The 21,164-nt window shown below is 45.9% G+C and overlaps 1 protein-coding gene across 1 annotated transcript in view; it reads left to right on the top strand.

The window, feature by feature from the left end:
• The window catches only part of LOC142074759 (CDC42 small effector protein 2-like), a 115,272-nt gene extending 102,632 nt beyond the window's left edge, over positions 1 to 12,640 (top strand). Inside the window, exons 5-6 of the mRNA XM_075135631.1 lie at positions 10,844 to 10,961; positions 11,405 to 12,640. Of these exons, the coding sequence (XP_074991732.1) occupies positions 10,844 to 10,942 (99 nt within the window). The 3' untranslated portion in view covers positions 10,943 to 10,961; positions 11,405 to 12,640. The remainder of the gene's footprint in view (positions 1 to 10,843; positions 10,962 to 11,404) is intronic.
• The last annotated feature ends 8,524 nt before the right edge of the window (positions 12,641 to 21,164 follow it).

Below are 21,164 nucleotides of genomic sequence, written 5' to 3'. Positions count from 1 at the left end.
CTCCAACAGGTCCATGTCTTTCTTGTACTGGGGACCCCAGAGCTGGACGCAGTACTCCAGGTGGGGTCTCATGAGAGCGGAGTAGAGGGGGAGTCCTTCTCTGCAGGGCTGCTCTCAATCCATTCATCGCCCAGTCTGCACTGATATTGGGGACTGCCCCGACCCAGGTGCAGGACCTTGCCCTTGGCCTTGTGGAACTTCACAAGGATCGCACGGGCCCACTTCTCCAGCCTGTCAAGGTCCCTCTGGATGGCATCCCTTCCCTCTTGCGTATCAACTGCACCACTCAGCTTTGTGTCATCCACAAACTTGCTGAGGACACTATGTCATTAATGAAGATATTAAACAGTATTGGTCCCAGTACAGACTCTTGAGGGACAGCACTCGTTACTGGTTTCCATTTGGACATTGAGCTGTTGACTGTAACTCTTTGCATGCAGCCATCCAGCCACTTCCTTATACATCTAATAGTCCATCCATCAAATCCATCTCTCTCCAATTTAGAGGCAAGAATGTTGTGGGGGACCGTGTCAAAGGCCTTACAGAAGTCCAGGTAGAGGGCATCAGTAGCTCTTCCCTTGTCCACTGATGCAGTCACTCCATTGTAAAAGGCCACTAGAGTAGTCAGGCACAATTTGCCCTTGGTGAAGCCATGTTGGCTTTCTCCAGTCACCTCGCTGTCTTCCGTATGCTTTGACGTAGCTTCCAGGAGGATCTGCTCCATGATTATACCAGGCACAGAGGTGAGGCTGACTGGTCAGTCATTCCCAGGCCTTTTTAAAAATGGGTGTGATATTCCCTTTTCTCCAGTCACTGGGGACTTCGCTTGACTGCCATGACTTTTCAAATATGACCAACAGTGGCTTAGCAACTACGTCTGCCAATTCCCTCAGGACCCTGGGATGCATCTCGTCAGGTCCCATGGACTTGTGTATGTTCAGGTTCCTCAAGTGGTCTCGAACCGTATCGTTTCCCACGATGGGAGGGACTTTGTTCCCCAAGTCCCTGCCTTGAGGTTCAGGGACTTGAGAGATGTGGAAATAGTGATTGCCAGTGAAAATGGAGGCAAAAAAATTGTTAAGTACCTCAGCCTTCTCCGTGTCGGTTGTCACTAGATCTCCTGTCTTATTTATCGGGGGTGGGGTGGGTGGGGGTGGTGTACGTTTTCTTTAGTCTTCCTTTTCTGACCAACGCACCTGTAGAAGCCCTTCTCGTGATTCTTCACATCCCTTGCCAAATTCAGCTCCAGCTGTGCCTTAGCTTTCCTGATCCCATCCCTACACACCCGGGCAGCATCCCTATATTCTTCCCAGGATGCGTGTCCCCGCTTCCGCTGCCTATGCATTTCCTTCTTGCGCTTCAGCTCGACCAGAAGGTCCTTGCTCAGCCATGCTGGTCTCCTGCCTTCCTTGCCTGATTTCTTACGCGTGGGAATCGGGAGCTCTTGTGCTCTAAGAAAAACGTCCTTAAAGAGCTGCCAGCTCCCTTCTGCTCCTTTATCCCCGAGGGCAGTTTCCCAGGGGGTCCCATCCACTAGTTCTTTAAACACCCGAAAGTTCGCTCTCCTAAAATTCAGGGTCTTGACTTTACTCTTCGCCTGCGAGTGCGATGCTTCTGGTAGTTGAAGTAAGAACGCTTCGTCAACATCCTCCCCTTGATCGGGCGGCCTAGAGCAGACACCAACCACGAGGTTTCCTTTGTTGGCTTGGCCTCTAATTTTCACCCGTAAGCTCTCAACCTGTTCATCGCTGTCTTTCAAAGACAGCTCTGTGCAATCAATCCTTTTTTCTTTTTTCTTTTTTTTTTTTTTTACATAGCGGGCAACCCCCCCGCCTCTCCTTCCTTCTGAACAGCTTATAGCCATCGATTGCAGCGCTCCAGTCGCGTGAGTCATCCCACCAAGTTTCAGTGATAGCGATTAGGCCGTAGCTTTCCAGCTGCACGGTGGCTTCCAACTCCTCCTGTCTGTTACCCGTGCTGCGTGCATTGGGATAGAGGCACTTCAGTTGGGCTGTCGACCGCGTCACCTTTTTGGAGGATCGAGCCCCAATTCCTTTGCGGCATTTCTCAGGTGTTCCCCTGTTGGTTCCTAACGCATCAGCAGCCCCCGGCTCTTCTCTGTTGCTCAAAACTCCATCCCCTTCCCCCACTGAGTCTAGTTTAAAGCTCTGTTCTGGCATGGGTTCTCCACAGGCTGCAGTCCTTCAGGAATATCCATCTGTTCAGTGTGGGTCCTTCACAGGCTGCAGGGAGTATCTGCTCCGGTGCCTGGAGCACCTTCTCCTTCTCTGTCCTTGGTGTTCCCTTTGTTGTTTCTCACTCTTTTTGTTCCCTCCTCCTCTCTCTCCAGCGGTTTTGCCCTTTCTTAAATATGTTTTCACAGAGGCATCACCAACTTTGCTCATGGGTTCAGTTTTGGCCTGCAGTGGGGCTGTTGTGGAACTGGCTGTACCTGGCACAAGGCAGCCCCCCCACCCTGCAGGGGTGGCCTCTTCTCACAGAGGCCACCTCTGCAGCCCCCCAGCTACCAAAACCTTGCCATATATACCCAATACACTAAGACAGATATTGAAAGTGACCTTATGAGAATAGATTTTTGTACTACTTCATATTTTCTGTGAAATGTCAATATATTTTTAAGGTCATTAATACACGATCTAAGAAAAGGGTGGCATATAGATAATGATGAAAAATACTTCTTGACCTTAATAATCCCCTTTAAAGGAAAAAAATTGTTTCTCCATGGCAGATTTTAGCAAAGGGGAAGACAGAATTCTGTCAGGAGTATTAGAATAAAGAACAAAGCTGTAAAGAAAAGAAGTCAGTTTTCATGTAGGCAAGTGAGGTCATTTGTAGCTTTCTAGAAACTAGTTTGATTTTTTACAGCTTACTGTGATCAGAAAAAACTTTCGTAACTCAGTAGTCATTGGGGAAGGGCAAAGCTGGGAAATCTGACATGGCAAACAAAGTACCAGGTTTTCCCTGAAGCAACATTATGGATTGGAAGTAATTTGTACTAAGACATCTGTAAGCAAGTTAAATAGACAAGCACAGTTTCAGCTTGATAAAATTAAATTAAAGCTAATTATCTATTTAATGCAATATATTACATTAATATTTAAAACTATGTGTAAATTGAAATAATGAAATGAGTGAGTGATGTTCTTAATAAAATTTTTAAAATGCATGGCGCTTTGCTTTTTAGATGTTTGCTGCCCTTCCCATGAGAACCTTTCTCATTCTCACAGCTGAGCAGCCTCATGGGAGGCTTGTGTTGGTTGCCTGAAGCTTTACTCTCTCACCTCAGACTTTTTCCCCTACTTGCCCTCACCTTTGCCTTGCATAATACCCAACTCATCTCCAGATAGTAGATAATCATTATTGTCTTTCTACATGGACTTTTTCTTTCATTTTAACACTCATAACTGGTTGTATCTCTTTCTCTTTTTTCTTTTGGATAATGTGCTGCATCAATGACCAGAGTAATTTTTCTGATCCCAGATAAGAAGAGACAGTATGCAAAAAATGATCCTTTTCTCTCTCTTTTTAGAAGCACAAATCTCTACTTTTTCACATTTGCCTGTTTTCCTGCCTCTTCCTTGGTGACTCACTGTGGTAATATTTCATCCAGTCTCTGTGTTAATTCTTGACAGTGTAAATTCCAAGATCACAGTCTTCTCTTCATGTGTTTTTCTGCTGCTTAACTTCCTTTATAGTATGGATGTTATACTACTTCGTGAACTTACTTCTGCCTTCTCTCTTCTGAATACCTTAGGAAGACCTCCTGCAATTTTATTAGCTTTTTCCCATATAAATTTGGGAATAAATTCAGTATCTGCTCTGCACCTTTTTCATCAGCATTGTTCTTTATTATATATCCCAATGCTTCTGAGTACAGTAGTTTTTTGACTACTGAAATAGTTTGCCTTCTCTGTAGAGAAACTTGCTATTTTGTCAAAGGTAAAATTATACAGTAGGAACCCTCTGTGCACTGTTCCCTTCTCATTCCCATCACCTTCTTTCTATTTTATCTTTGTATTCCACGGTGAAGTCTCTCACTTTTCTTTTTCTGCTTCATAATCCTCAATTTATCCTTTGATTTCATGTATTCCGTTCTTTTCTTAGTTTTTCTCTCATTTACTCTCTCAAGGACCATCTTATTTCCTGATTTTAAAGGGGAGGGAAGAAATTGATTAGCAACACATTGATGCAACAATTGATAGCAACGCAATTGATGCAACACAACAGATTGTATGATCTTTAATTGGCATGATCCCTTCCAAAATTCTTGAATCCTTATCCTATCTAAATTAGATGTAACACAGAAAAGAACCTTTGTTATTATGTATCATCATAGGGAAGGCAATGGTATCTTTGAAGAAAAAAAAAAAGCATTTCATTGTGCTTGTTCTTGTAGTTTAGACTGCCTAAAAAGGAGGTTGCTTCAGAAAGATTGCCGCCTTGTCAGCCCACAATTCTGTTAGACCTGCTTTTTGGTCAGTGTTTTTGACATTGTATGTATCCTACATAAATTTTCATATAGAAGATGGCCACTGAACTACTAATGCAGTCAAGCTTACATTTGCTGGAGTGAGTTTATTTTAGGTGCAACAGCCTCCATATTTTAGACTGATACTTCTTTACTTGCTAACACAAACATGCATATGGGGCAGCAGGCAAACCCCTTCCTTGCCCACCTCGCCTTCCCAGGTGCCTCTGTACAACAGGTATGAGGCTCTGGATGTGGAAGGCCAGTCAATGGATGATGTGGATGACGGTCCATCTACACCAGAGGTGTTGCCAAGGTCAGAAAGGCCTACCCCCCCATATCACGACCACCTCCACAAGGAAGAAAAGACGGGTTATAGTTGTAGGTGACTCCCTTCTGAGGGGAAGAGGGTCCAATATGCCGGACAGACCCTCCTCTTAGGGAGTCTGCTGCTGCCCTAGGGCCCCAGTTAAGGACATCACTAGGAAACTTCCTAGCCTGGTACCGCCCTCGGACTATTACCCATTATTGCTCTTCCATGTGGGTGGCGATGAAGCCGCAACATGTAGTCCAAGGGCAATCAAAAGAGACTTCAGGGCCTTGGGACGGTTGGTAAGGGAATCTGGAGCACAGGTAACTTTTCCTCTATCCTTCCAGTTGCAGGCAGCGACATTGGAAGAAACAGATGGACTGAGTCTATTAATACATGGCTCCATGGCTGGTGTCACCACCACAATTTTGGGTTTTTCCATAATGGGATGGACTACACGGCACCAGGCCTGCTGGCATCAGATGGGATTCACCTTTCTCAAAGGGGGAAGAGGGTCTTTGCTCATGAGCAAGCGGGGCTCATTGATAGAGCTTTAAACTAGACTTGAAGGGGGAGGGGGATAATATCAGGCTTGCCTGTGACAAGCTGTGGGACGACACGCCAAGGTTAGAGGGAGGGGGTGCTAGCGAGGGCTCTTAGCCTGTTGCTCTGCGACGTGCTGGGTACACTGGAGCACACTTGAAGTGTTATGGAGATAAGCCAGGGGCTCCTGAGGTAATAGAAGCCAACAGGGAAACACCAGTGAAATACCTCAAAGGAATTAAGGGGTGTTCCTCTAAGAAGGTGACACAGCCGACAGCCCAGCTGAAGTGCCTCTACGCCAATGCATGCAGCATGAGCAACAAACAGGAGGAGTTGGAAGCCACTGTGCTACTAGAAAGCTACGACCTAGTTGCCACTACTGAAACTTGGTGGGACGCATCCCATGACTGGAGTGCGGCTATCGATGGCTACAGGCTGTTCAGAAGGGACAGGTGAGGAAGGAGGGGCAGAGGGGTTGCCCTCTACATCAAGAAATGGATAGATTGTGAGGAGCTGTCTCTGAAGAATAGCCACGAGCAGGTTGAAAGCTTATAGGTAAGAATTAGAGACCGAGGCAACAAAGGGAACCTTGTGGTTGGTGTCTACTACAGGCCGCCCGATCAAGGGGAGCCTATTGATGAATACTCCAGCTCTAGGAGGCATCGCGCTCACAGGCTCTCATCCTGCTGGGGGACTTCAACCACCCCGACATCTGCTGGAAAAGCAGCATGGCAAGCTGTAGGCAATCCAGGAGACTCCTGGAGTGCATCGAGGATAACTTCTTAAGCCAGGTAATAGACAGCCCGACCAGAGGGAATGCGACACTGGACCTGTTGGTGAGTGAGCTAATTGGTGACGTCAGGATTGGAGGCAGCCTGGGCTGCAGTGATCATGCACCGGTGGAGTTTGCAGTCCTGAGGGATATGGGTCAGGCAAAGAGTAAAGTCAGGACCCTGAATTTTAGGAAAGCAAACTTCCAGCTGTTCAAGGAGTTAGTCAATGGGACCCCCTGGGAAACTGCCCTCAGGGACAAGGGAGCAGAACAGAGCTGGCAGATCTTTAAGGACGCTTTCCATAAAGCGCAAGAGCTCTCAAACCCCATGTGTAAGAAATCAGGAAAGGAAGGCAAGAGACTGGCATGGCTGAGTCAAGACCTGCTGGTCAAACTAAAGGGCAAGAAGGAAATGCACAGGCAGTGGAAGCAGGGACAGGTATCCTGGGAAGAGTATAGGGATGCTGCCCAGTTGTGTAGGGATGGGATCAGGAAGGCCAAGGCGCAGCTGGAGCTGAACTTGGCAAGGGACGCAAAGAATAAGAAGAAGGGCTTCTACAGGTATGTCAGCCAGAAAAGGAAGGTCAAAGAAAGCATACCCCCCCAATGAGTGAGACTGGCAAACTGGTGACAACGGACAAGGAGAAGGCTGAGGTACTCAACGACTTTTTTGCCTCAGTCTTCACTGGCAACCTCTCTTCCCACACCTCTTGAGTGGATGGACCACAAGACAGGGACTGGGGGAGCAAAGTCCCTCCCACTGCAAGAGAAGATCAGGTTCGTGACCACCTGAGGAACCTGAACATACATAAATCTATGGGGCCTGACGAGATGCATCCCAGAGTCCTGAGGGAATTGGCTGATGTAGTTGCCAAGCCACTCTCCATGATATTTGAAAAGTCATGGCAGTCAGGTGAAGTCCCCGGTGACTGGAAAAGGGGAAACATTGCACCCATTTTTAAAAAGGGTAGAAAGGAGGACCCTGGGAACTACTGACCTGTCAGCCTCACCTCTGTGCCTGGGAAGATCATGGAACAGATCCTCCCGGAAGCTATGCTAAGGCACATGGAGGACAGGGAGGGGATTCGAGACAGCCAGCATGGCTTCACCAAGGGCAAGTCCTGCCTGACCAACCTAGTGGCCTTCTATGATGGAGTGACTACATCAGTGGACATGGGAAGGGCTACCGATGTCATCTATCTGGACCTCTGTAAGGCCTTTGACACGGCCCCCTACAACCTCCTTCTCTCTAAAGTGGAAAGGTATGGATTTGATGGGTGGACTGTTCAGTGGATGAGGAATTGGTTGGATGGTCGCATCCAGAGGGTAGTGGACAATGGCTCAATGTCCACATGGAGATCAGTGACGAGTGGTATCCCTCAGGGGTCCGTATTGGGACCGGTACTGTTTAATATCTTCATCAATGACATAGACAGTGGGGTCGAGTGCACCCTCAGCAAGTTTGCAGACGACACCAAGCTGAGTGGTGCAGTTGACACGCCTGAGGGACTGGATGCCATCCAGAGGGACCTGGACAAGCTCGAGAAGTGGGCCTGTGTGAACCTCATGAGGTTCAACAAGGTTGTCCTGGTTTCGGCTGGGATCGAGTTAAATTTCTTCCTAGTGCTGTGTTTTGGATTTAGTATGAGGAGAATGTTGATAACACACTGATGTTTTCAGTTGTTGCTAAGTACCCTGTAGTCAAGGACTTTTCAGCTTCCCATGCTCTGCCAGGTGCACAAGAAGCTGGGAGGGAGCATAGCCAGGACAGCTGGCCCAACTGGCCAACAGGGTATTCCATACCATATGATGTCATGCTCAGTATATAAATAGGAGGTGTGGTCCAGGAAGTAGTGATCGCTGTTTGGGCATTGCTCGGCAGGTGGTGAGCAATTGCATTGTGCATCACTCATTTTGTATATTCTATCATTATTGTTGTTGTTATTATTACTATTATTATTATAATTTTCCCTTCCTTTTCTGTTCTATTAAACTGTCTTTATATCAATCCACAAATTTTTTGTTTTTTTCCCGATTCTCTCTCCCATCCCACTGCGGGGGGTGGGGGGAGTGAGTGAGCGGCTGTGTGGTGTTTGGCTGCCTGCCGGGTTAAACCACAACAAAAGCCAAGTGCAAGGTCCTGCACCTGGGTCGGGGAAATCCCCGGTATCAATACAGGCTGGGGGATGAAGGGATTGAGAGCAGCCCTGCCGAGAAGGACTTGGGGGTACTGGTGAATGAAAAGCTGGACATGAGCCAGCAATGTGCGCTCGCAGCCCAGAAAGCCAACCGTATCCTGGGCTGCATCAAAAGAAGTGTGGCCAGCAGATCGAGGGAGGTGGTTCTGCCCTTCTGCTCTGCTCTGGTGAGACCCCACCTGGAGTACTGCATTCAGCTCTGGAGCCCTCAGCACAAGAAAGACATGGACCTGTTGGAGCGGGTCCAGAGGAGGGCCACGAAAATGATCAGGGGGATGGAACGCCTCTCCTCTGAAGAAAGGCTGAGAGAGTTGGGGTTGTTCAGCCTGGAGAAGAGAAGGCTTCGGGGAGACCTTATTGCGGCCTATCAGTACTTAAAGGGGGCTTATAAGAAAGATGGCGACAAACTTTTTAGCAGGGCCTGTTGCAATAGGACAAGGGGGAATGGTTTTAAACTAAAGGAGGGTAGATTCAGACTAGATATAAGGAAGAAATTTTTTACAATGAGGGTGGTGAAACACTGGCACAGGTTGCCCAGAGAGGTGGTAGATGCCTCATCCCTGGAAACATTCAAGGTCAGGTTGGACGGGGCTCTGAGCAACCTGATCTAGTTGAAGATGTCCCTGCCCACGGCAGGGGGGTTGGACTAGATGACCTTAAAGGTCCCTTCCAACCCAAACTATTCTATGATTCTGTGATATGTGAGACTTAGGTACCAGAGAGATTCATTTAAACTTTAGAAGTACTCATGAAAATTTACTCTTTAGCCTTGCAATTTGTGTTGATATAATGTTCCTTTTTTGAGTAATGTAGGTAAGTTGTCAGCTAGAAGGTGACATGCCCTGGCAATGTGTCTTTCTAGCTCTGTTTCACTAGAGGTAGGGTTCATTCAGATGAAATTAATGGAGTCATTAAGTCATTCTTCTAAATACATTTACTTGTAGATTATTTTCTGAAATAGATTGATTACATTCAAATGTCTTTTGTTCCAAAGGCCAACAGCAAATGCTGTGATCATCAGCTTGGTGAAATGTGAAAGTTTTTAACCCTACCCCATGAATGGGGTGGTATACTCCTCCACATTTCCTTATTTTGTTTGTAGTCTCTGGTGTCAGACCCATTAGAGCATTGGATCTGAACACTTATCCATGAAGAAAAATTTGAACATAACATTGCTTTAATGCAGCTGTATTGCTTATTTGAAAAAATCACCAAAGTAGAAGATGCTTTTACATTGTGCTGTTTAAGGATATAAAAAATCTCAGAGTTGTCTTGCACAGCACTGCAATATACTGTACTGTCAAAGACAAAGATCCTAAAACAGGCTCATTTCACATTGGTTTGAGAAACAATGTGCAGGAGTTTTTCTGATTCATTGTTTGTGTGTGCTTTGCTTTGCTGTGGATGTCTGTTTAGAAGACACTACTTTTTTTTTGGTCTTTGCAGACAGGGAAAATATCATGCAAGCTACTTGAAGATATTTCTCCAACACTGTTTTAATACAGCTTTCTAGTGGTGTTTTGAGGTCTCTATGAAGGAGCATACCTGAAATAATTGCAAGTAGAGCCCTGCAGACATAGGCTTCTTACTGCAAGTGCAATTTCAGAAGCTGTAGCTTTAAGTACTTTGTGTTCATTGTGTACTTGTTATGTACACTCTGAGGTGTAAAGAGAAGAAGGCCAAACCTTTAAGATTGGAGCTGTCTTCCTGCAGGCACTAGGAGATGATTATTTTGACTCGTGCAGCACAAGCACAAAAGAACTATGGAGTCCTTTCCTTTTTATTGATAAAGACAATGAAAGCTAGGGGGGGGGGTGTGGAGGGTGTTTTTTATGTATGTTTGCATCAGCTTAAAAATGCCTTCAAATAAAATAATTTAAGAGAAGTTGATAGATTGAGTATGGTTTAAAAAATAAATGCCATGCTGATTAAAGGAATGGTATCAATCAAGGAAAAGTAAGTTTATGCTCTTAAACAAAAAACAAACCAAAAAATCTTCCACACACCAAAAGGGCTCCTTTTTTGTTTAGAAAGCCCTATTTTAAATGTTCTGAAATTAGCCATACAGTTCAGTTACTATGCAGATATTTTATAAATTGACTAATGCATTTTTAATGTAATGGTGTTAACTTCACTGGTTTATCATACTTGGCAAAGAATGTTTTCCATATAACAAGCTAAATTACAGCTTGTCAGATAGAGTGGAGTTGGATACCGATAATATTTGATTAATGTTGTTGATTAATCAAGCAGGTCAATGAAAGCCTGAATCAGCCAGTTTTCTTTGGGATAGAGGAAAAACTTCTGCATCAGCACCAGTTCTTCCATCTCTCCTGCTGAGCTGCCTGCAGAAGTGAAAATTCCAGAAAGCCTACTCTGCGTATGTCCTCGTGCAAAAGTAATGTAGCTTTAATGGTGAGAGAGCACTTGAAAAACAAAACAAAAAATAAAACCAAAAGCAAGAAGATGCTGTACTTCACTTCTGCCTGCCTGCCTTGTTTTCTATGACCCCCTTTCCCTTCTGTCTCCAGGTGAGCTCAATTCAGAACCAAATGCAGTCCAAGGGAGGCTATGGAGGTGGCATATCTGCAAATGTTCAGATGCAGCTTGTAGACACTCAGGCAGGATAACCTTGGGGAAACCTTTCCAGTAAGTATTACTGTCTGCTTTTTAGGCACTGGTAGAGTAGTGAGGAAGAACATCCTGCCACATATCGTAATTAGCTCCCTATAAACAGCTGCGTCCTTATGATGCACAATTTTAAAATGCATTTCTGGGTAGAACATTCAATATCATGTGAGCATGTTGATTTTTATTATGTAATGAACAAGACATTAATAATTCAGTCCTGACTGCAAATCTGTCCTTAAGCCTGTTTTATGTCCAAGATATTATTGTAGGCAAATCTTTGCAAGTGATCTTAGTTGTATACCAAATTTCAGAAGAATCTTGTGATATAATTAGGATACCATTTTTGCAACAGTTCCATTTAATTAAGCAAAATATGTGTGTTGTTAAATATGTTACGGTAGGAAAATCATCACTATCAAAATGTTCAAAACTCAATTTAATGGGTATTTTCTGTGTTACAGGTTTATGTGAGTTCCTGTATCTCTTTTCCTCTTTTGCCTTGGTGACTGCTTTGTGTTCATGATGAGAGAAGTGATGGCTCATTGTTCACACTTTGTGATTACTCCAGTGAAAAGTTGCTGTTCTGCTCTGATGATACCATTTATGAGATTGGTCCTACTGTGCCTTTCAGTGACATGCGCACATTGGCCTCCTAACAGTACCATGGACGTAGAGCTGTTTAGGATCGGTTTTAGCTGTTTGTTAAAGCAAAGTAAAGCACCAACCTTAGCTTCCATCATCAATACCTAATGCACAGCATTCTGTTACTCTTTATTCTTTAAATATTTTCTCCAATCAAGTAATTTAGAAATGAGTAAGTTTCCATTAATATTTTTAATCTCTCATTGTTCATATCCATTTTTGAAAGGCCTGGGCCCTGCAAGCACAAATTATTATTTCATACAAAATCAGCAGAATAGATGACCACATGCTTTGTGGAGTTAATTTGTATGGTGGCCTGTTTGGTGCCAGAAAAAAATTAAATTGCTTACTGCAGACTGATGATACTGTTGTTGGTGGTGAAAAATTTAGCTGTGGCATGTGTCATGCCTGTTTCTGAAAAAGGACTTGTATCTTATCTGCTCCAGAGTTAGGTCTTTATTTTAAGTTTTATCCAACTGGTCTTGAAATAATAAAGAGAAAACTTGCATTCATAAGGCATTTGTTATAAATGTTCAGTATATTTATTTTGAAAGAGCTGACCTCAAGACTGTAAACCAGTGTAGTATCTAAGTATTGTGGAAGTGCTTTAGTCTATTTAAAAAAAAAAAAAGAATCATGTTTGGCTGCTACTTTCTTTTTACATTTTTTCTTAATTTTAGGCTGTATGGTCATTTCCAGTAGCAGTATGTCAGACTGCCTGCAATATTAGCTGAAAATTTTAGTAGCCCTCTCTAAGTAGTTGGCAGTTTCTGTGTACCAAATATTTAGAGGCCATGGAAGTTGCTAAGAGCAACATACTAATCTGGCAGAACAGATGCCAGTGAAAACAACATACAGGGTGACTTTTTACAAAGTCAGTAAAAAGCCTTTTGCTCAGGTTCCAAAGCATGTTTCTCTTTCACACGTTGTGAAAATTGTATTTTGATATTGCACTGTTTTCGAATTATCTCTGTAAATTGTCCTTTTCTTTTTTTCTCCTTGTTGGTGGTTTGAAACAAGATGATGATTTGAAACCTGACTGAGTTAAATTTTTATGTGGAAAAAAGTCATCCTAACAAATAAGGCATAACTGAGCCTAATAGTTTCCATTTTTATACATAAACACACATGTGTTTATAAATAAAGATTGCTTCATAAATGAGTCTCTATTCTCTTCCTCTGCTTTCCCTGATTTCACATTGCAATAGTTATCCAATTGATTTAAACATTTATGAACCTACCTACTCTTCTCCTCAGTTCACAAAGAGCATGCAGAATACAAGGGCTATGGAGGTAGTTGGCCTTCCCTAAGTTGTATTCCAGTGGTAGGTGTCAATTATCTGGTTGAATAGTTCCAGTTAGGTTGGATAGTCTTCACTGATAAAGGTACTGATTCTTCATGACACAAGATCAGATGTTCAGTTGTCTGGGGTGCATAAACACATAGCAATGCAGTGACATTTTTAGGGGTCAGCATTTCTGATGCCACTTGATCAATGAGTCTTAAATATACTATGATTACAAAATGATTTGAACTTTGTCATCAGTAACTGCAGCTTAAATTTACTTGCCAAAACTATCTTGCATTCCTCAAAATGTCTTCAGATCAATAGCCAGAAAAAAATTGACATATTTTTATAAGACATACTTTTTTTTACATTGTGTTCATTCTTTAATAAAGTCAGTTCAGTGCTGGCTTGTAGATATTAAAAGGAAAGTATTGACTTTGATTCAATAAATGTTTTTCTTTCAGTTGGTGGCCTACCCTTTTTCTTTTTCATTAGTTACATTTGCATTAGAAAAAACTTGCCTACAGACAAATTTGTGGTGAAAATTCTCTGAAGAGTAACCTGTTAGTGTGAGAAGAAAGTATTTTCAGGCTTGAGTTTTTCATGCCACTTGACCCTTTTGTTGCCACATGCATTGAGAAGCTAAGAAATGCTGAGCATGACTGATTGATGGAATTGCCATGTAGTGAAAAAGATTCTCCAGAATGAGGCTTAATGAAAATTTTAATTTTTTTCCTACTGATAGCAGTCTGTACATTGAAGTAACAATAAGAGAATTTTAGATGGTTCTTTCAATGTTTGCTGTTAGGCAATAAGGAGACATCTCTGTGCACAGACACAATAAACCAATGTAACTAGAGATCATCACAAACTTGAGCAAATTCCACTGTTAAGTGTAAGCTGTGTTTCTTGAATCGCTACTATGAATGTATAGCTATGGCTAGATTGATTGAAAACAACAAAATGCATGACCAGACAAAACATGGTGGAATATTCTTCTCACTCTTGACTGTGTTCTACCTTATGCAATATTGGCAGATACTAAAACAGTATCTGGTGAGTATATTTTTTTAAAAAAATCTATGTAACGGGGAAGAATTGCATGTGCTCTTATAATATTTCAGAAGAATAAAAATTTTCACTGTATTCACAGCATGAAGCAAAGTATTCAGCAGCTACATGTTTACATGGTCACTTACATTATTAAATCAGCTATACAGATGCTTGAATAAATTATTTAAAGATGTGCACTATTCAATAAATAATTTGATGAATATTTAATTGTATTTAGCATCTGTAATTATAATGTGCAAGCATAATGTAGTCATGACTGTAGTCCATATAAAGTGACTATGACATTAAAGCTCATCAGAAATGATGTCTTGAATCTGCTAATGATTAGTAGAAATACTTCAAAGGAATACTGAATGAGGCTTGTCTCATCAACTTATGCTCACACTTTGTGCCAGCACTGACCTTGATTTGGCTGTACATATGACTGGATTGGGAACTAACCTATGGTAAAGGGTTTTTTTCCTTAAATTGTTTACTTCTAACCTGGATCAGTTTCTTGATGTTTGTGAGTGGCATGGGATCAGAAATAATCTCTTTTGGGGACACTGATGGCTTAAGCTAGCTGTGGAAACACAATGTTACATGCACTCTCAGCATCAAGCTTTCTGAAGGAAAAAAAACATTCAGCCTAGTAACTACACTGCTGAGCTAGGCTTAGCCACAGTTGGAACTGAATACTTCTACTGAAAAGCTACTTCAGCTTTTGGGGAGCTCTATTTCCCATGTACTGGGATCACCAGCTTTACCAAATTATCCTGTTTGGTTTGGGGGCACATAGCATGTTGAACACCTTTGCCAAATCATAGAATCATAGAATCATTAAGGTTGGAAAAGACCTCTAAGATCATCGAGTCCAACCATCAACCCAACACCACCATGCCCACTACACCATGTCCCTAAGCGCCTCATCTACACGTCTTTTAAATACTTCCAGGGATGGTGACTCAACCACTTCCCTGGGCAGCCTGTTCCAAGGCCTGACCACTCTTTCAGTAAAGAAATTTCTCCTAATGTCCAGCCTAAACCTCCCTTGGCGCAACTTGAGGCCATTTCCTCTCGTCCTATCGCTAGTTACTTGGGAGAAGAGACCAACACCCACCTCGCTACAACCTCCTTTCAGGTAATTGTAGAGCGTGATGAGGTCTCCCCTCAGCCTTCTCTTCTCCAGACTAAACAGTCCCAGTTCCCTCAGCCGCTCCCCATCAGACTTGTGCTCCAGGCCCTTCACCAGCTTCGTTGCCCTTCTCTGGACACGCTCCAGCACCTCAATGTCCTTCTTGGAGTGAGGGACCCAAAACGGAACACAGTATTCGAGGTGCGGCCTCACCAGTGCCGAGTACAGGGGCACGATCACCTCCCTAGTCCTGCTGGCTACACTAGTTCTGATACAGGCCAGGATGCCATTGGCCTTCTTGGCCACCTGGGCACACTGCTGGCTCATGTTCAGCCGGCTGTCAACCAGCACCCCCAGGTCCTTTTCCTCTGGGCAGCTTTCCAGCCACTCTTCCCCAAGCCTGTAGCGTTGCATGGGGTTGTTGTGGCCGAAGTGCAGGACCCGGCACTTGGCCTTGTTGAACCTCATACAATTGGCCTTGGCCCATCGATCCAGCCTGTCCAGGTCCCTCTGCAGAGCCTTCCTACCCTCCAGCAGATCAACACTCCCGCCCAACTTGGTGTCATCTGCAAACTTACTGAGGGTGCACTCGATCCCCTCGTCCAGATCATTGATAAAGATATTGAACAAGACCAGCCCCAGTACTGAGCCCTGGGGAACACCGCTCGTGACCGGCCGCCAACTGGATTTAACTCCATTCACCACAACTCTCTGGGCTCGGCCGTCCAGCCAGTTTTTTACCCAGTGAAGAGTGTACCTGTCTAAGCCGTGAGCTGCCAGCTTCTCTAGGAGAATGCTGTGGGAGACAGTGTCAAAGGCTTTACTGAAGTCCAGGTAGACCACGTCCACAGCCTTTCCCTCATCCACGAGGCGGGTCACCTGGTCATAGAAGGAGATCAGGTTGGTCAAGCAGGACCTGCCTTCCATGAACCCATGCTGGCTGGGCCTGATCCCCTAGTTGTCCTGCACATGGCTCGTGAGCGCCCTCAAAACGAACCACTCCATAGCCTTCCCTGGTACCGAGGTCAGGCTGAACGGCCTGTAGTTCCCCGGATCCTCCTTCCGGCCCTTCTTGTAGATCGATGTCACATTGGCAAGCCTCCAGTCGTCCGGGACCTCCCCAGTTAACCAGGACTGCTGGTAAATGATGGAGACCGGCTTGGCAAGCTCCTCCACCAGCTCCCTCAGTACCCTCGGGTGGATCCCATCCGGCCCCATAGACTTGTGAACGTCCAGGTGGCGTAGCAGGTCATTAACTGCTTCCTCTTGGATTATGGGGGGTTTATCCTGCTCGCCATCCCTGTCTTCCAGCTCAGGGGGCTGAGTACCCTGAGGATAACTGCTCTGACTACTAAAGACTGAGGCAAAGAAGGCGTTGAGTACCTCAGCCTTATCCTTATGTGGCAATGTTCCCCCCCCCCGCATCCAATAGAGGATGGAGATTCTCCTTGGCTCTCCTTTTGTCATTAATATACTTGTAAAAACATTTTTTGTTGTCTCTCACGACAGTGGCCAGGTTGAGTTCTAGCTGGGCTTTTGCCTTTCTAGTTTCCTCTCTGCACGACCTAACGATATCCCTGTACTCTTCTTGAGTTGCTTGCCCCTTCTTCCAAAAGTGGTAAACTCTCCTTTTTTTCCTGAGTCCCAGCAAGAGCTCCCTGTTCAGCCAGGCTGGTCTTCTTCCCCGACCGTTCTTACGGCACATGGGCACAGCCTGCTCCTGCACTGTTGTGGTTTAACCCCAGCCAGCAAATAAACCCCACGCAGCCGCTCAATCACCCCCCACCTCCAGTGGGATGGGGGAGAGAATCGGGAGGGCACAAGTAGGAAAGCTCCCGGGTTGAGATAAAAACAGTTTAATAATTGAAATAAAACTAAGTAGAACAGTAATAATAACAATGAGAACAACAACAATAACAGAATACACAAAGCAGGCAATGCACAACGCAACTGCTCACCGACCGCCGACCGCGTGTCACGAACAGGGGGGGGAGCCCCCCCCACACCTGGTTTTTATACTGAGCATGATGTCACATGGTATAGAATACCCCATTGGCCAGCTGGGTCCACCACCCCGGATGTGCTCCCCGCTCCCGGTGCAAGCATCACCCAGCAACAGCCAAAGCATCAATGGGCCATCAACGCTCCTTTCACACCGAACCCAAAACACAGCACACCCCTCAAGCTACTGGGAAGAAAGTTAACCCTGTCCCAGCTGGAACCAGGACAGTATCCACCCCTTATTCTATACCATCTACATCATGCCCAGGTCTCACATTTTCCCATACATTCCAATTAGTCATCACCACTTTTCCTGCCTTTTGATATATACACACACAGAGATATCATTCCCTTAGTCCATGGGCCATCCCTCTAAAACGTCCGTTGAGTTCATTTAGTCCATGACTTCGGGTTCCATCTGTTGTAACAGTCTTTCAGGGCAGGGGAGATGGTGTGTGGTGTTGGGCTCTTCAGCACGCATCAACTCCTCCTCTGGGGATATTCCAAAATCTTTGCCTTCTGGCCAGTTCATGATCACCTCCAAGATTCCTGGGCGACTGGGGTTTCCTATTCAGGCCCGTTGTGTGATCAGTGCGACCCACTTACTCCACGTAGCATCGGTTGCATGATGTGTAGAGGGGACCCTCCCTTTGAACACCCAGCCCAGCACCGGCAGTCGGGGTGCCAGGAGGAGCTGGGCTTCAGTACCAACCACTTCCGAAGCAGCTTGAACCCCTTCATATGCTGCCAATATCTCCTTCTCAGTTGGAGTGTAGCGGGCCTCCGATCCTCTGTATCCCCGACTCCAGAACCCTAAGGGTCGACCTCGAGTCTCCCCTGGGGCTTTCTGCCAGAGGCTCCAGGTAGGGCCATTCTCCCTGGCTGCGGTGTAGAGCACATTCTTCACATCTTGTCCTGCCGGGACTGGCCCAAGGGCTACTGCCTGAACTATCTCCTGTTTAATTTGTTCAAAGGCTTGTTGTTGCTCAGGGCCCCATCTGAAGTCGTTCTTCTTCCTGGTCACGTGATAGAGAGGGCTTACGATCTGACTGTAATTTGGAATATGCATTCTCCAAAAACCCACGACGCCTAAGAAAGCTTGTGTTTCCTTTTTGCGAGTTGGTGGGGACATGGCTGTTATTTTATTGATCACATCTGTTGGGATCTGACGATGTCCATCTTGCCATTTTATTCCTAAAAACTGGATCTCCTGTGCAGGTCCCTTGACCTTACTTTGTTTTATTGCAAAACCGGCCTTCAGAAGGATTTGGACTATTCTCTCCCCTTTCTCAAAAACTTCTTCTGCTGTGTTGCCCCACACGATGATGCCATCAATGTATTGCAGGTGTTCTGGAGCCTCACCCTGTTCCAGTGCGGTGTGGATCAGTCCATGGCAAATGGTAGGGCTGTGTTTCCACCCCTGGGGCAGTCGGTTCCAGGTGTACTGGACGCCCCTCCAAATGAAAGCAAACTGTGGCCTGCACTCTGCCGCCAAAGGGATTGAGAAGAACACCTTAGCGATGTCACTTGTGGCGTACCACTTGGCTGCCTTTGACTCCAGTTCGTATTGGAGTTCTAGCATGTCCGGCACAGCAGCACTCAGTGGCGGCGTGACTTCATTCAGGCCACGATAGTCTCCTGTTAGTCTCCACTCTCTACTGGACTTTCGCACTGGCCATATGGGACTGTTGAAGGGTGAGCGAGTCTTGCTGATCACTCCTTGGCTCTCCAGTCGACGAATCAGCTCATGGATGGGGATCAGGGAGTCTCGGTTGGTGCGGTATTGCCGCCGGTGCACTGTTGTGGTAGCGATTGGTACCTGTTGTTCTTCAACCCTCAGCAACCCCACAACAGAAGGGTCCTCCGAGAGACTGGGCAAGGTGGACAGCTGTTTAGTTTCCTCCGTCTCCAGGGCAGCTATACCAAAAGCCCACCGGTACCCTTTTGGGTCCTTGAAATCCCCTCTCCTGAGGTAGTCTATGCCAAGGATGCACGGAGCCTCTGGGCCAGTCACAATGGGGTGCTTCTGCCACTCATTCCTGGTTAGGCTCACTTCAGCCTCCAATACAGTTAACTCTTGGGATCCCCCTGTCACTCCAGAAATACAAATGGGTTCTGCCCCGTCATAGCCTGATGGCATCAGGGTGCACTGTGCACCGGTGTCTACGAGAGCCTTATATTCTTGTGGCTCTGATGTGCCAGGCCATCGAATCCACACAGTCCAGTAAACCCGGTTGTCCCTTTCCTCCACCTGGCTGGAGGCAGGGCCCCTCTAGTCCTGGTCATCATATTCGCTATCCACTTCTTGTAATTATGAGTCAGAAGTCCCTTTGTTAAGGTCGGAAGTGGAATCAGCCCTTCTACTCTGTCTGGGGAACTGCTCACTGGAGACTGGAGCAGCAGTTTTCCTGGAAGAACCCCCTTTTGTGGTTGTTTTTCCTTGCAACTCATGTACCCGTGCCTGTAGGACTGAGGTAGGTTTTCCATCCCACTTCCTCATGTCCTCTCCGTGGTCACGCAGGTAAAACCACAGGGTGCCCCGGGGTGTGTACCCACGATGTCTCCTCTCTTGAGCAGAGGGACGCTTGCTCCTAATGGCTGAGACACTCGCCCGTGCAGCTGGGGAGCAGGACATATCCTCTTTGAGTTGCTGGACCTCCTGAGACAGTTTCTCCACAGCAGAGGCACAGGCCCGTAGGGAGGAAGAGAGACTTTCTTCATATTGCCGGAGTTGGTCAGCCAGTTCATCCACTGTTTGTTCCTCTCCATCTCTCCAGGTCATTACTGCCAATGAGTTTGCATGTGACGCTGGTGCGCTCCGTACAAACTTCCGCCACATGGGTCGGGTGCATTTGACTTCATCTGGGTCTTTGGATAACTGCTCGTTGTTCAGGTCATCATAAATCACCTCCAGCACGGCCAATTCTCTCAGGTACTGGATACCTCTCTCCATGGTGGTCCACTTGCCTGGGTGGCATATAACACCTTCCTTAAAGGGATACCTTTCCTTCACGCCTGACAGGAGTCGCCTCCAGAGGCTGAGGACTTGTGCCCCTTGTCCAATCGCTTTGTCAATGCCCCCTTCCCTAGGAAGGGATCCCAGCTGCTTGGCTTCCCTACCCTCTAATTCCAGGCTACTGGCCCTGTTATCCCAGCATCGGAGCAGCCAGGTGACAATGTGCTCGCCTGGACGACGACTGAAGTCTTTTCGCATATCTCGCAGCTGACCCAGAGATAGGGATCGGGTGGTCACCATCTCATTTACGGGTTCTGCCTCCTCCTCCTCCTGTTCTCGTGATGGCCCTGGTTCATCTTCATCCCTTACTAAACGAGCTGATTTTCTTGTGCATTTTCTTTTTTGTATAGGGGCGACTGATACCAGCAAGGATTGGTCCTCTGTCGCAGGGGGCGGAGTAGCTGCTGTGCCTGCCCTGGGGGGTGAGGGAGCCGCTGTGCTTGCTGTGGGGGGTGGAGTAGCCACAGGGCCTGTTGCTTTGTCATCAGCTGCAGAGACGTTTCCTTCCCCTTGGGGGTTCTGGGTGGTTTTAAACAGGGCTCGGTAGGCGTGGGCCAGGCCCCAGCACATTGTAGTAATTTGCGTCTCCCTAGAATGGCCAGGGTGACAGCATACTTCTTCCAAATATTCTACTAATTTTTCAGGGTTCTGCACTTGTTCAGGGGTAAAGTTCCAGAACACTGGGGGTGCCCATCACCCTAGGCATTTGCCCATGCTATCCCACTCGCCCTGCCACTCATAACTAGCCAGCCTTGGGGCAGATCTCTGGATGACATTCTTAAATTGCTTACTAACCTTGGATAAAACCGCAACAATATTCCCAAGGAGTACCAATAGATGTATCTTAACTACCCAGGGATGTTCAAGGTACTGGCAAGTTATTTTAACAAAGGAGATGACATCATAGAGGAAGGTAGTGAGGGTGCCATTCTCTATTTCCTCCATAAAAAATCTCTCGGAGGAAAAGGTATAATTGCTAATGGTCTCCATGAGGTGGTACCCGAAATGCAGAAACGGCTTCATTACGAATCCCAAATACCAAATAACCCCCAATGCCAGCGTTTTAGTAACAAATCTCCCAGGCA

Source organism: Calonectris borealis, chromosome W (genome assembly GCF_964195595.1).
Source record: "Calonectris borealis chromosome W, bCalBor7.hap1.2, whole genome shotgun sequence".
Classification (NCBI taxonomy): domain Eukaryota; kingdom Metazoa; phylum Chordata; class Aves; order Procellariiformes; family Procellariidae; genus Calonectris; species Calonectris borealis.
Note: the sequence above shows the minus strand (reverse complement) of the source record. Positions and strands in the feature narration are given on the sequence as shown.